Below are 14,521 nucleotides of genomic sequence, written 5' to 3'. Positions count from 1 at the left end.
AACAAATGACCTTTTATAACAAAGACCGTGGCATTATTCAGTCAAAATATATTTGTATTGATAAAACACTTCACTTAACACTTAACATCATTATTAAATGTTCTTTATATAGAAGTCTTCCGTCACCATTATTTCAACCTTTATTTGGTTGATAATGTATTTAAAATGTACAAATAATCGTTTGACTAGTCTACTACTAAAATAATCATCATTGGTGCCCTATTCAATACTATTTTTTTTAGACAAAAGTAGGTAAGCAAAGGTAAGTAAGAATGTAAAAGGATACCAGTATATAATTAAAATGATTCCCTTTTTGTTTTATTATTGCATTAGTTGCTGGATATTGATACTTTTAACAGCCCTATTCAATTTCTTGTTTGAAAAAGAGAGTTACCATTTTATAAACCAACCAAGAAGCTTAAAAAAGTAAATTATTTTACAGGCCTCATTGACTGACACATGAACCTAAATAAAAAGCACATTCTTCACATTTATGCCATTAATATCCCTCATAACATTGTATTTTTATGTATAACTCTTTATTTAATACTGCAACCATTTTACTTTAAAACGAATGCAGAGATTTATCAATATCGAGCTCAGTTTTGCCTGCGATTTACAGGCGGTAATTTTTGGTGCCAATTTTAACCTCTGGCTAGTGAAATGTAACTTAATAACATCTATAATTATATGTTTGTTTTATTTATTTATAAGGAAGAGGCTTTAGTACAAACCTTTGTGTATCTGTTATATCCTTGTTCATGTTATCTATGTGCAAAATAAATGAATAAACACAATTTCAGCACAGGTATATCATATATCTGAGTATTACTATTTCCCATATTTTAGTTAATAGTCAATCCAAATTCCCTGTGTTTAGTAATAAATATCAGGATTGTCTCGCCACATCACAACACTGACATTATAATGAGATAAATGTACTTTCAATGACCCAGCAGGAAAAGGTGCACCATGAAACTTTTCTGGTCTCCTTGGAGATGCTGCGTTCAGGTTGGACGACATCATTTCAGCCAAACTATGGGAGTTTCACTGTTTTTGAAAGAAATACTAAACTTTATGATCCACAAATGTTGAACCTCATCATTATTATGTTTGGGATTGGCTCAACAAACTTTTCGCACAACAAATCAAATATTGATCGTCACCTAATTTTGTATTCAAATAATCATTATCCGGATTACACACTAACTCCTAATGTGTTGAGAGAAGAGGTTTTATGATTTGGACAAAGCAATAATTACTCCAAAAAGATAAAGGAAACATGTACAAGTCGTGTTTTTGATTTAAAAAATAAATAAAGTCTTTGCAAAATGGAGTAAAAAATCTGATATTCACGGGAATTTTGCGTTCTAAACCACTAATCGATTAATTGAGTGAGTAATTGACAATTATATTCTCATCGCCGGTTGCTCACTCTCCCCTAAACACAGATGTGCATTAGTCGATGGTTATTCTCCACTCCAAAGCTCACTGAATGTTAATATCTGATTTAAGGGGCGCATTAGCACAGCATGATGGCCATTGTCAGTCTCTTTTAAGCATCCATCTGGTGCGCAGAGTTACCTGTCATTGTCTATGTGTCATTTCTGCACTCACACACACACACAGGTTTCACACAGTGTTTCCATGGAGACGTGGGGTTTTTTGTGTGTTTTTTTGGAGCAGATGCTTAACTTGGCACCGCTGAAGTTTTGGAGCTGTGATTGAACCTGATTGGCAGGAGGCGGAAGGAGAGCTGTCAAACATTTAGGAAAAGTAATGAATCCAGACTTGAAATTTTTATTCTTGTTTCAGCGATGTCTGCATGTTCTTTCACTCTCACCTGATTTGAGTTGTACAGTAATATTGACGATACATGAACAGATATGGATTGAGTTTAGGTCCTACAGTATTCTCACTTCCTTCTCTCTTCAGTGTTTTCTAGCTGATTTATAGTATTTATAGTATGACATAGTATGATTTTCCAATTATGACTTTATTTAGTGTATTTATACCTGTTGTACCGGTACATATAAATTAAAGTTTTACACCAATTGAGTAGGTATTTGTGGAGGAAAGTGTATGCATAAATTACACAAAGAAAGAACTTTTTTGACCCTCTAAACATCAATTCAATAACATTTTTATTTGTCAAATAAAAAAAAAATCTGACATTAGTTTTAGTACAGTGTTTGCTGGGTAATTTCCTAGTGTGATGTCATCAATTATAAACAGGAAGTGAAATTATAAACCTAAAAAGTTTGCTATTCTGTTATAACATTTCAACATTTTTAGCAAAATTCTAAATATATTTATTTTAACTGCATTTCAGTTCAATGAGTCGTCCGACCTGTCAGAGGCACTTTAAATGTCGAGGGTAACTGAATAAATGATGTTTCCCCAATTTGGTTTCCTTTTTTCTTCATGACTTCTTTTTTACTGAAGTCACTGTGCCGTGTTGATAGTGTGTGATCAAATCAAATCAAATCAATTTATTTTTGTAAGGCCCAAAATCACAGTGATGGTGCCCTAGTGCTGTTTTAACACGCCAGGTGCTTTTTTGGCCAAATGCTAGTCCAGATCTGTTGGTTTGCAGTGCGATGTGAGTGAGGGGGAAAAAGAGAGACGCAGTAGCAGCACCAGCAGCAGCAGCAGCGGTGTCATATTACAACAAGTGTTTGTTTCACTTTCACGTATCGAGAGATGTGGTGCGTCTGTGAGGGAGGTGAGGAGAGCATGCACCGGTGTGAGGAGAAGATGTGTAGTGTGCATCTGTGAGGGAGGTGATGAGAGCATGCACCGGTGTGAGGAGAAGATGTGTAGTGTGCGTCTGTGAGGGAGGTGAAGAGAGCATGCACCGGTGTGAGGAGAAGATGTGTAGTGTGCGTCTGTGAGGGAGGTGAGGAGAAGATGTGTAGTGTGCGTCTGTGAGGGAGGTGAAGAGAGCATGTACCGGAGTGAGGAGAAGATGTGTAGTGTGCGTCTGTGAGGGAGGTGAGGAGATCATGCACCGGTGTGAGGAGAAGATGTGTAGTGTGCGTCTGTGAGGGAGGTGAGGAGAGCATGCACCGGTGTGAGGAGAAGATGTGTAGTGTGCGTCTGTGAGGGAGGTGAGGAGAAGATGTGTAGTGTGCGTCTGTGAGGGAGGTGAGGAGAGCATGCACCGGTGTGAGGAGAAGATGTGTAGTGTGCGTCTGTGAGGGAGGTGAGGAGAGCATGCACCGGTGTGAGGAGAAGATGTGTAGTGTGCGTCTGTGAGGGAGGTGAGGAGAGCATGCACCGGTGTGAGGAGAAGATGTGTAGTGTGCGTCTGTGAGGGAGGTGAGGAGAGCATGCACCGGTGTGAGGAGAAGATGTGTAGTGTGCATCTGTGAGGGAGGTGAGGAGAGCATGCACCGGTGTGAGGAGAAGATGTGTAGTGTGCATCTGTGAGGGAGGTGAAGAGAGCATGTACCGGAGTGAGGAGAAGATGTGTAGTGTGCGTCTGTGAGGGAGGTGAGGAGAAGATGTGTAGTGTGCGTCTGTGAGGGAGGTGAAGAGAGCATGTACCGGAGTGAGGAGAAGATGTGTAGTGTGCGTCTGTGAGGGAGGTGAGGAGATCATGCACCGGTGTGAGGAGAAGATGTGTAGTGTGCGTCTGTGAGGGAGGTGAGGAGAAGATGTGTAGTGTGCGTCTGTGAGGGAGGTGAGGAGAGCATGCACCGGTGTGAGGAGAAGATGTGTAGTGTGCGTCTGTGAGGGAGGTGAAGAGAGCATGCACCGGTGTGAGGAGAAGATGTGTAGTGTGCGTCTGTGAGGGAGGTGAGGAGAAGATGTGTAGTGTGCATCTGTGAGGGAGGTGAGGAGAGTATGCACCGGTGTGAGGAGAAGTCGAAAGTTCACATTTTCAGAACATGTTTGTGCAGATACTGACATAGTATAGTTCAGGTACTGGTGAGTGCGTGTGTCCTGCTCTGAGAGTGTGACACTGTTGAGTCTCTGTGGGACGGTGAGCACTGCAGAGCCACAGATGTTCTCATGATGGAGGACGGGGTGGAGTCCTGCTGAGCCGTCACCAATGACCTTCGGATCCGGGCTCATTCACTCTCACTGTAGAACCAAAGAACTTTTTTCACATTGTGAGCTGTATTCAATTCAACACGCTTGATTCATGGTCCTTTATGGTCCCAATGATGTCCTTTATCATTAGATCAATAGCATGATGTAAAGATCAGATATGGGTTAAGGTTATGGTTTAGGTGAATGTCCGGATCATGTGGTTGCAAGTGTGTCAGAGAGAAGGTGTCATGCAGGTTCTGAGAAGAGGAAGGGGGGTCTGAGCCTGGACAAGCTTTAATAATGCATTAATTAAGAAGTAATTTATCCCCCAAACTCTGGCTGTGTCCCTGGAAATGCTGTTGTTTCTGGGTGCTGATCTTTCGGTAAAATGTTCCTGTCCAAATTAAGCCAATGTCTAGTGTCCAGTGTATGCAGTGGCGATGGAGGCTGTGTCAGGGCTTTAGTCACTTTAATAATATAATGAAACCTTGTTTAGTTTCATCTCAAATAGTGGATCAATGCTGGGCCTGCTGTGTCACTGATGCCATTGATTGAAGAGCTCAGATGTAAATGACTGGTGACCAGTCAATAATGTGTGTCCTCTGTGCTCTCGGCCTGGTGCAGGGCCAGATACCACACACACTCAGCCTTATCACAGCTAACCATCTGTTACTCTACTAAAACAGTGGAGCTATGTGAATCAAATTATCTTATTTGTGGACCATACACTGTTATTTTTCTGTGCTTCAAGTTTGTGACTGTTTTCTGGGTATTCGTTGAAATCTCTTTGTCCTCTGTATTAAATTATACATCTTTTTATGCTGACAGAAGATAGGCAGCTCCTTATTTTTTTTAAACATAGATTTGATCAAATGTTTTTTACAGTAAAATACAATGGACCACTGTGGAGAGCTGTTTCATAACCAATGGTAGGTTTGTTGCCATAGCAACAGTAATCTAAAAGATTGATCAAAGCACTGGTGTATTGTGTTTTCTGAATCTTTTGCATAAACATTGAGTAGCTTAGTGCATTTAGCTCTCTGCTCTGTCTGGTGTCTTTTACTGCATTCACCTCCTGCTGCTCTCAGTGTGAGCCGTGCACAGAGCGAGCCGAGACCAGGAGGCAGCAGTGACAGTGCCGCGTTACGTGGAGCTGCCTGTGTGTCGTCACGGCAGCTCCCTCTCTGCTCACACCTCCTCTCTGCAGCAGAACGGAGCATCCTCTGGCCCCGCCTCCTGCCTCTTCCCTCTCTCGGCAGCGCGTGTCCTCACTATGAGGTTAGCAGCAGCCGCGGTGGCAGAGGCAGCAGGCAGAGCAGTCCAGCACCCACAGTAACACCTGCCCTGAGCTGCTCTCACTCTGTGTCTCTGTGTCTCTGCAGCAGTGATGGGGGAGACCACCATGTAGACAGCAGGCAAAGGAGCAGCAGATGCAGCAGACGCAGCAGAGATGGGGCACCACAGATGGAGCGGCGCTGGACTGCAGCCGTGAAGAGGACCACTGGGCTGTCCCACGTTCACCTGGATGCTCCCCTCCTCCTCACCTCTCTTCGGCTCTTCTGTTTTTTCACTTCTGAGGCGAGACGGCATCTATTGATTAATCTTTTCCCTCTTATCTCTGCCTTCAAGGGCTGCTTCTGATAATAAATCTATGTATGTTTTTGACTCATACCTGGATGAGATTGTCTGAGAGCTCCTCTGCTGCGAGTTCTTCTAATCTTTAAAGCAATAACGAATACTGATCGACTGACTTGACTTGAGTCGGCATCATGGGGGACATGTCGAACAGTGATTTTTATGCCAAGAACCAAAGAAATGAGGGCAGCCCTGCTGCTGCGGGCTTCGGCTGCTCCGTCATGGAGCTGCGGACTCTCATGGAGCTGCGCGGCTCTGAGGCGGTGGTCAAGATTCAGGACGACTACGGGGGAATGGAGGGGCTGTGCAAGCGCCTTAAAACCTCTCCCACAGAAGGTCAGTGCTGCCCCTGTGTTTTAACATGAATGTCACCCCACGGCTCCTGCACTCACTCTGACATTTAGGACTGCACTCTCTGGATTATAGGAACAGTATCACTTTTATCACCTGTATCACGCACATATGAAGAGGTGCATATATTGCTATGGTATTATGCAATCTCTACTGTAGTAAAGAAAATCTGGTTCTGTTCAATATACTTGTTGTCTGCTACAGTTGGACCTGTTGGATTTGTTTCTTTATGAATAAAATTAAATGAAAACACAGTTTTTACAGTCTTAGCTCCATCATAAAGATACATTTTACTCATCAGAAAATATAGCGTTAAATATATTTCCAAACTCACATTTTTGAGTGCTGGCATTTCCGAGCTCTGTATTTTCAAAAATCCTTTTATTAGTCCACAACACAATGGCACAAATTGCACTGTCCACATCCCCAGGAACACGTTGTATCTCAGTGCAGAGTGATGCATTATGGTCCTCTATGTCAGTGACATTTACCCAGATTTATTGAAGTCTCTTGCGTTGAGTGCTGGAATTTACAAAGCTCCTGTTTGTGTTATTAATCATACAGACTCTTCTACAGTTGGCATTTGATCATCCCTGCTCTTATCGCTCTATTGATGAGGCACGTTGCACATTTTTCCTGTATGAGCGCGCAGCCCTAGATACATGCCGTGTCTAGTGTGAATAATGTAGGAGCGGAGAGATGCGGGGACCTTGTAAAGCACCTGGTGAAATGCGTAAGCACAGCATCACAACAGCAGCAGGCGAGCGGGAGGGGAGTCCCGTTTGAAGAGACTAATGAAAATTCAGCTCAGCCGCCCGGTGCTGGACTGGTCTTTAGTATGCACAGAAGTCCCCCCCTCCCCCCCCATACGGCACCGGCTCCCCTCGTTCCCCTCGTTCCCCCATCCTGTCAACCAATCAGCCATAGCTCTATTAGGGAGCGGGTCTCTGGGGCAACGCACGGGAGGTTTGGGCATGCGTCTGGGTTGAGAAAGCAAGAAAAGCAGCGACTGTGGTGGATCTGGTCATGTTTACCTGGCTGTTCCTTGTAGATAAATGGTATGAATTCAATATGTTGTCTGTGTACAGTACCTGAAATCACAAATCATGCAGGTTATACTGATTTGTATGTATGTTAGGGTTAGCATGTTAATATAATAAGAGTTAAATTTAAGAGAGGCAATTTTAGCTAATGATCTGATTTAACTGTGGACAATTGCTATATGTGTCATTCATGTGGGATATGTGTTTTTATTATGCAAATTATCAACGTATATGTGAATTTAGCGCTTTATATTTTATAAGTCTTACAAACACACATTGCATTGTAGTTATGTAAGCTTAGTTGTACAAAAATCCTTTTCTTCGACCTTTCAATGTCATGAAGCCCTTGATGATTACACCAGAGGTTATAGAAATATTATGCCTTTTTTAGGTTATTACAATGAAACTGTAACATTAGAAGTTAATTATTTAACCTTTTGTTCATCATAAACAGCTCAGACCAATAGACAGTTGTTGTAGACTCTACAACAACTGAATGATAGAAACAGGTCCATTGACTTCCTTTTCAAAACTGTAGATAGTGACATTTCACTGTGACAAACATTTTGATTCGATCACAGTGGGCGTAGATAGGGGGTAAGTGAAAACAGGCATTAACTATACAGAAGTTCTCAAACAAGCTTGAATCAATCAATCAATCAATCAATCAATCAATCAGAATCCATCAAAGTTAATGCAGAGTGATGAAGGGAAAATTATTTAACTTTAAATGCTCATGAAAAAATTACAATTTGTCCCATTTAAAATAATTTCTCTCCCTTCAATAAATTAAAGCTAGAACAATATTTTTGAGGCCAAATATTTATTTTGTGTACATTTTGCTTTAGCAGATAACTATTTTTTGGTTATGTATTAAAACTTCAGCAGTAGAGGTTTGAATAATTAACATATAAAACTCATAAATTATACAAACTACTTAAATGCTTCATTATGCTCATTATTTATTACATCTCAAGATTTTTACAATATTTGGAATCAGATTTTGTAAAGCAGTAGTATCTCTTTAAAAAGCTCGATGGCAGAAAACACCGGCAGTTCATCCGTCTCGTTGATCTGTATTCATGTCGTGTCACCTGTATGACATCAGAGCGAGCCTGAAAGCTGATTGGCCGACGCACTCTCGGATTGAGTTTCCCGTTTTCTCTGGTCCAATAGCAGCCCTTCTAGGTCAGCAGCTGTTATACTTAGATTAGTCAGAAGCAGCAGGAAGAAGAAAATGAGAAAATCGCTCCAATCACTGAGCAATAAGTTAACATCAAAATGAATTGCTTTCGCGTAATTACTATTACCATTATGATTGTGCTACATCACATTAAAACAAGAGATTCAAATAGAAATGAATTAGAACAAGCAATATAATACTCTTTTTAATCACAAACTTGAAATTGGAATTGTTCTCACATTTTATGACTCAACAAAATGTCTGAGTCACCCTCTCTCAGTAGATAATATATTTAATAGAATCTGACACCTCTAATAAAAATACACGTTCATTTCACAGTAAACTTTATGCTTTAAGACGCTGAAAACAGTGTGACACAATGTGCTTATAACTACAGCACGCAAGTCTCCTGATAAAAGCCGTATTTAGATACATTCTTCTTTGCTCTGAAAAATCAAAAAATCATATTGGCAAATTAAGTCAGATTACCATTCAGCACACATATATTGAACGGATAAATATCCAATTAAAACTGTAGACACGAGTAAACTGGAAAAAAAAAGTTAATTAATTTGAGATATTTTTAATTGTAGGTAAATGGGTCTGACCAGCCAGGTTTCCAATTGATTTAGCAATTTAAACTATATTTATCTGATCTCAAGTTATTTTTTAATAATAAAAGACAGACTGTTTTTACTTATCAATAGACCTAAATGGAGCAAAATTATAAACGTTCAACATACTCTGTTTAATTGCATTTATTGGATTAAAATGGTTTTCAATATTCATTAAATAAACAATAAAATTACAGAATAATGATCAAAATGCAACACATCAAAACGCAGCAGTTTTCATACTTCTCACACCTGAAGTACCATCAAAGTAAATATTTGGCCCTCTGAGGACCACCAGATCTAAACCAGGACCAAAATGGGACCACACACTTACTACAGTAGTTCTAAACAAGGATTAGCCCAAAACAGACAGAAATGTTTCAGGTTAGTTCAGCCTTTATTTGAAAAGACAATGTACAGAGACATTGAGCACCAGATTATAGTTGGATTAAGATAGTTTACACCCAGTCAACTATAAGAAGAATTCTCAATGTCCTCTTTCTGTCCAGAACACACTAACACAACATCAATCAGCAGGTGGATTAAATTAACTCTTAATTGAACTGCAGAGGAATAAAGAAGCTTGCGTAGCACCTTGTTGCTCACTCCTCTGCCTAAACACACGCCTGATGTGTACACAGAGGTGGGCAATGTATCGAAATATAAATTATATTGTGATTTTTGTTTTGAAGATAGGCACAATTTGAATAGCAAGTGTATCGTTTATTGTAAAAATGCTACTTAAACAGCTGATTAAAGATAAAAACGAAAACAAGTTCTTTTTTGAACTTTCTAATAACGGTTTGAGGTGATATTCTGCACATTCGTGATTCATTTTACAGACATTTCACACGTTTGTGTTTGATTGACATTATATTATCTGCCTTTCATTATCGGGATACACCAAAAAATATAGAAATACATTTCGGTCCATATCGCCCACCCCTATGTACACAGCCATTTGAACATTCATCAGAAGGATGTACATGTTTTGAATAAAGTGTATAGTGTCTAAATGCAGCGCTTGCTGTTCAACACGATGCCATGTGACTAAGTGATCCCAGGTGTTAGTTAATGTTAATGCATTCTGCCACATCACATATGCCCCTCAAAAACGCGCTCGCGCTCATTCTACTCGATTAGCTTCGAATATGTGTGGCGCACTGTCATCGTGTTTGGTGTGGGTAACCGGCCCCTGTCCCGCAGCTTGGTGCTTGACGCTAAAGGCTCCTGACCGGGGTTAACCTATTAGCCTTTGTATATGCAGCCCACGGAAGCCCTTTTAGTAACGCCGCATGAATGGGCCCGCTGCGTTACAAAGGCTCTGTTAGTAAAGAGATGAAACCAGTCGAGAGGTGAGCCCGTGCATTAGGACAAATTAGCCGCTGCGCTGCCGTATAGAGCGCACTGGAAAATTTGCACCGTTTCAGTGGCATTCGAGAGCCCACTTATTTATCCCGGGATCTGCTTGGTGCGCTTTAGGGTTAGATAATACGACCTCAATTCATTTCAATGCATAAAAGCCTCCAGGCGTTATTCGCACAGTATAGTAGCTGCCTTAGAAACAAAAAGGCCATGTATAGCTATGGTTTACTGTCCAAATATAGCCACCGTTGTCCCAGCTGAAGTGACATGTATAAAAGTGCAGTCACATTTCTCCAGACAATCGCTTAGATTTGTCATAATACAAAATAGTGTTTATTAGTCACTAAGCGGCATTGTCAAAACTGTATTTGAACGGAAGCAGTAGTTGTCTTTTTCACATATATTAACAACGGAACTGAAACAAGAAAAAAGTAAATTGGACAGTGGACCACAAGTGACTCGAGATTTGGCTGATTAGCAACATATTAAAAATGTTGGGGACATTTTGAAGATATGCAAAATTGGAATATCAAATGCATTTCTTATCATAAAAAATACTGCAAAAAAGCTGAATAAAATGAAAATGGGAGGGGAAATACCCTCTAAACTTCCAAATACAGTCATTTCACATTTGTCTCATACTTAAATCTCCACTAATAGATTTTAAGACATGTTTTAAGAAATGTCTTATAGATTGACATAAGACATTGTTATAGGGGATTCTCCAAACAAAAAGATTTAAATATCCACTTTTCTCAATATCGCCCACCCTTAAGCAACATATTTTGACCATATTGCCTTAAGCTTACATAACACAGTTTTTTCCTGATAAAGCAGCTCTTAGTCTTGTGATTGATGCTCTACACAAGCACAGATGTTGTGCCCCTGCAATGAAAACATATTTACTTATAAAGGATGCAGCTACATAGAAAACACAGTCTCATTGTGTATTATCTACTGTCATTGATCGGGTGTTGTGTAGACAAACAACTACATATGAGTTACAAGTACTGCAAAATTATGTCCTTGACAAGAATGCTGTCTTTTTATTGCAGAAGTGTCAAACTTGTACCTCGCCACACCTAGTTTTCAAAAATACAGTTATAGGCCCTCAAAGTATGTTGATGTCTTACAAATAAAATGTATTTCTGACTGAAACTATCCCATTATTAATTAGTAGTAATAATAATAGTTGTAGTAGAAGTAATAATAGTCCTAGTTGTTGTAGTTTTAGTAGTAGTAATATTTGTAATGGAATTAAAAGTAGTTATTGTTATACCATAAGTAATAATAGTTGTATCTTGAAATAGATAGATAAAGACAAGATGTTACCCAAGTACCGGTAGTAGTTGTAGTAGTTGTAGTACTATAGGGTAAAATTAAGAATAGGCTTACTATGTACACATAATTTACAGTTACATTTACAGATGTGGTGCAGAAAGTGAACAGTGTGTGATTGATTAAATTGTAGTTCGGCAGAGGGAAATAAACTGTACTTGTGGCGGGAGGTTCTGGTCTGAATGGAACGTAGCCTCCTGCCTGAGGGGAGTGGCTCATATAGTCCATATCCAGCGTGAGAAGGACCTGCTCGTCCCAGAGCCCTGGAGAACGTACAGGTCCTGCAGAGATGGAAGTCTGCAGCTGATCACCTTCTCAGCAGAGCAATGCGCTGTAGTCTCTGTTTGTCCCTGGCTGTGGCTCCAGCGTACCACACGGTGATGGAGGAGGTGAGGATGGACTCAATGATGGCCGTGTAGAACTGCACCATCATCTCCGCTGTCAGATTGGATTTCCTCAGCTGCCGCAGGAAGTACATCCTCTGCTGGGCCTTCTTGATGAGGGAGCTGATGGTGGGCTCCCACTTGAGGTCCTGGGTGATGGTGGTACTGAGGGAGTGGAGGGAGTCTACGGTGGTGATGGGGGAGTCTGTGATCATCTCCACTGTCTTCTGGGCGTTGAACTCCAGGTTGTTCCAGCTGCACCAGGACACCAGCCGATCCACCTCCCTCCTGTAGACACACTCAGGGAGTAGAGCAGAGGAGAAAGTACACAGCCCTGTGGAGCTCCTGTGCTGATAGGCCGAGTGTCTGAGACATTCTTCCCCCGCTGCATGCATTGCCTCCGATCCGTCAAGAAGTCAGTGCTCCACCTGCAGGTGGAGTCAGGCATGTTGAGCTGGGAGAGCTTGTCCTGGAGCAGAGCAGGAGGATGGTGTTGAATGCAGAGCTGAAGTCCACAAACAGGATCCTGGCATAGGTTCCCAGGGAGTCCAGATGCTGCAAGATAAAGTGGAGTGCCAGGTTGATGGCGTCGTCCACAGACTTGTTGGCTCTGTAGGCGAACTGCAAGGGGTCCAGCAGGGGGAGGTGAAGAACTTGAGGTGGGGAAGGACCAGGCGCTCAAATGACTTCATGACTACAGACGTCAGCGCCACAGGCCTTGGTGAGAAGCCGGGGCCCACTTCACAAAAGTTGTCAGAGAACTGGTATTGATGTGTATTGTACTGTGCTCAACACACTCCCAGGAGATGAAGAAAAGTCTCTGTTTTGTCTCATCAGCAGCGCCAGTTCATCCACTTTGTTGGAATGTTAGTTCACGTTAAGAATGCCAGGTAAGGGCGTACGTGCGCCACTTTTCCTAAGGCGCCCGAGGACCCCCACTCGTTTTTCTTGTCTGCAACATCTCACTCATTGGCAAAAAAAAAGGACTAATTCTGCAGCAGATGCTAAAAATACTGGAACTAGATCTGTAGGAGTTATGGTTCTGATGGTTAAGAGCTCTTCACGGGTGTAAGAACACGCGGACACACAATTTATGCATAAAAACAGACAAAACAAACACTCCGAAACACCTGGGCATCGTCTGCGGTGCCATCTTGGAACTTATTTTTATTGTTACATCAATAGACGTAGTGATATTAGAAGTAATAGTAGTAGAATCTGGATAATTAAAGATGACTGAAGATGTTACCCAAGCAGTAGTGGTAGTTATTGTCGTAGTATTGACAAGACAATACAACCTTTCCCTTTGCTAACTTTCCGTTTTGGTGCCTGTTTCACAATGCACTAATGAGCTCCATGGCCCTGTACAGTAAACCTGTGCCTGTTGTAGTTACTGGTGCGGTCCTTATAGGTTAGCGTGGGGTGAACAGGCTAGCGTTTCCCCGAGGCGCTTGGAAGGGTGAATGCCGTGAGTCATTTATGGGCCAGATGGGATGTCAGGCCTTGGCTTAGATTCTCAGAACAGGAGGCAAACTGGAAGGAGCCTCTCAGTGTGCTCTGAACCTGTTTCTACTCAGATGAAACAGGGAAGATAGTTGGTTCAAAACAGCAAACAGCCACCTAAAGGTTGTTGTTATGTGATATCTCTACGTCATAAATTACCAACAGAGCTCATGCCATATGTAGAGATACATAAGCAAAAACAGTTAAAAAGAGAAATTAAAGAGCAACAACACAATTAGCTGCTGGACAGAGATGGGTAGATTAACGTTCATTCAAAATAATATTACTATACAAAGTAGTGGATAAACAATTTACTCAAGTAAGCAAAACTACTACTCAAGTAACTTTAGGTGAAACTGTGTAAAGTCTATGTAATTGGTAGGACAACACACTGTAAATAAAGCACAAATGTTGTTTTTTTTCAAAGGATGGACTCAAAAATGAGAAAAACAAAATCATAATTTAAGAAAAGGGGCAAGAAACACAAATTATTTTATATTGTCAACATCAAACTTAATCCCAGTGGGAATAGTAACCAAATTAAAGTACTGTTACTTCCAACTAAATATTACTAAGTAAAAGTATGCAGTCCAAAAAATGAAAAATACAATTTGTTTACAAAGTTACTTAAGGAAATGTATACTTTTGAAAGAAAGTTAAGTTTAATATTTAACTTATCTTATCCTATAAAATCTCCAATGGTTTAACATTAGGCTGATGTGAGACGACTCAATCTCAGGCTCAATAGTTTAACACTGAGTTGGAGGACAGAATGTAGAATGTTTTGTTTTGCCCTATTTTATGATTAATATCTCTTTAATTACTGGGCCTATTTACTTGAAACTAAAACTGGCATGAAGTCACAGAGCAGCATCGTGGTTTGGGCAGAAGTCAAAACAACCCGAACAAACATGGAGGTGCTGATGGTCGTACTTCGGCCTCTTTTAGGAGATATACAGACTATTGTATTTGTCAAAGACGTGCACACAATGACACGTTGTACATTTGTGGAGGAGAAAGAAGACTGTGCTTTTCTGAACACTGGATTTAACACAATTTATTTTTTTC

General features: G+C 40.8%; 1 protein-coding gene across 2 annotated transcripts in view; it reads left to right on the top strand.

Annotated features, from left to right (window-relative positions):
• The first annotated feature begins 5,302 nt into the window (after positions 1-5,302).
• The window catches only part of atp2b2 (ATPase plasma membrane Ca2+ transporting 2), a 102,659-nt gene continuing 93,440 nt past the window's right edge, over positions 5,303-14,521 (top strand). The window contains exon 1 of one of the 2 annotated variants that reach the window (XM_072452675.1): positions 5,303-6,009. In XM_072452675.1, the coding sequence (XP_072308776.1) occupies positions 5,808-6,009 (202 nt within the window). In that variant the 5' untranslated portion in view covers positions 5,303-5,807. The remainder of the gene's footprint in view (positions 6,010-14,521) is intronic. The other variant, XM_072452674.1, reaches the window with a different exon arrangement.

The sequence above is a fragment of the Eucyclogobius newberryi genome, unplaced genomic scaffold (assembly GCF_026437365.1).
Source record: "Eucyclogobius newberryi isolate DKJ021-1_F unplaced genomic scaffold, fEucNew1.0.hap1 SCAF_19, whole genome shotgun sequence".
NCBI lineage: Eukaryota > Metazoa > Chordata > Actinopteri > Gobiiformes > Gobiidae > Eucyclogobius > Eucyclogobius newberryi.
This window is presented reverse-complemented; position numbering and strand designations above follow the sequence as displayed.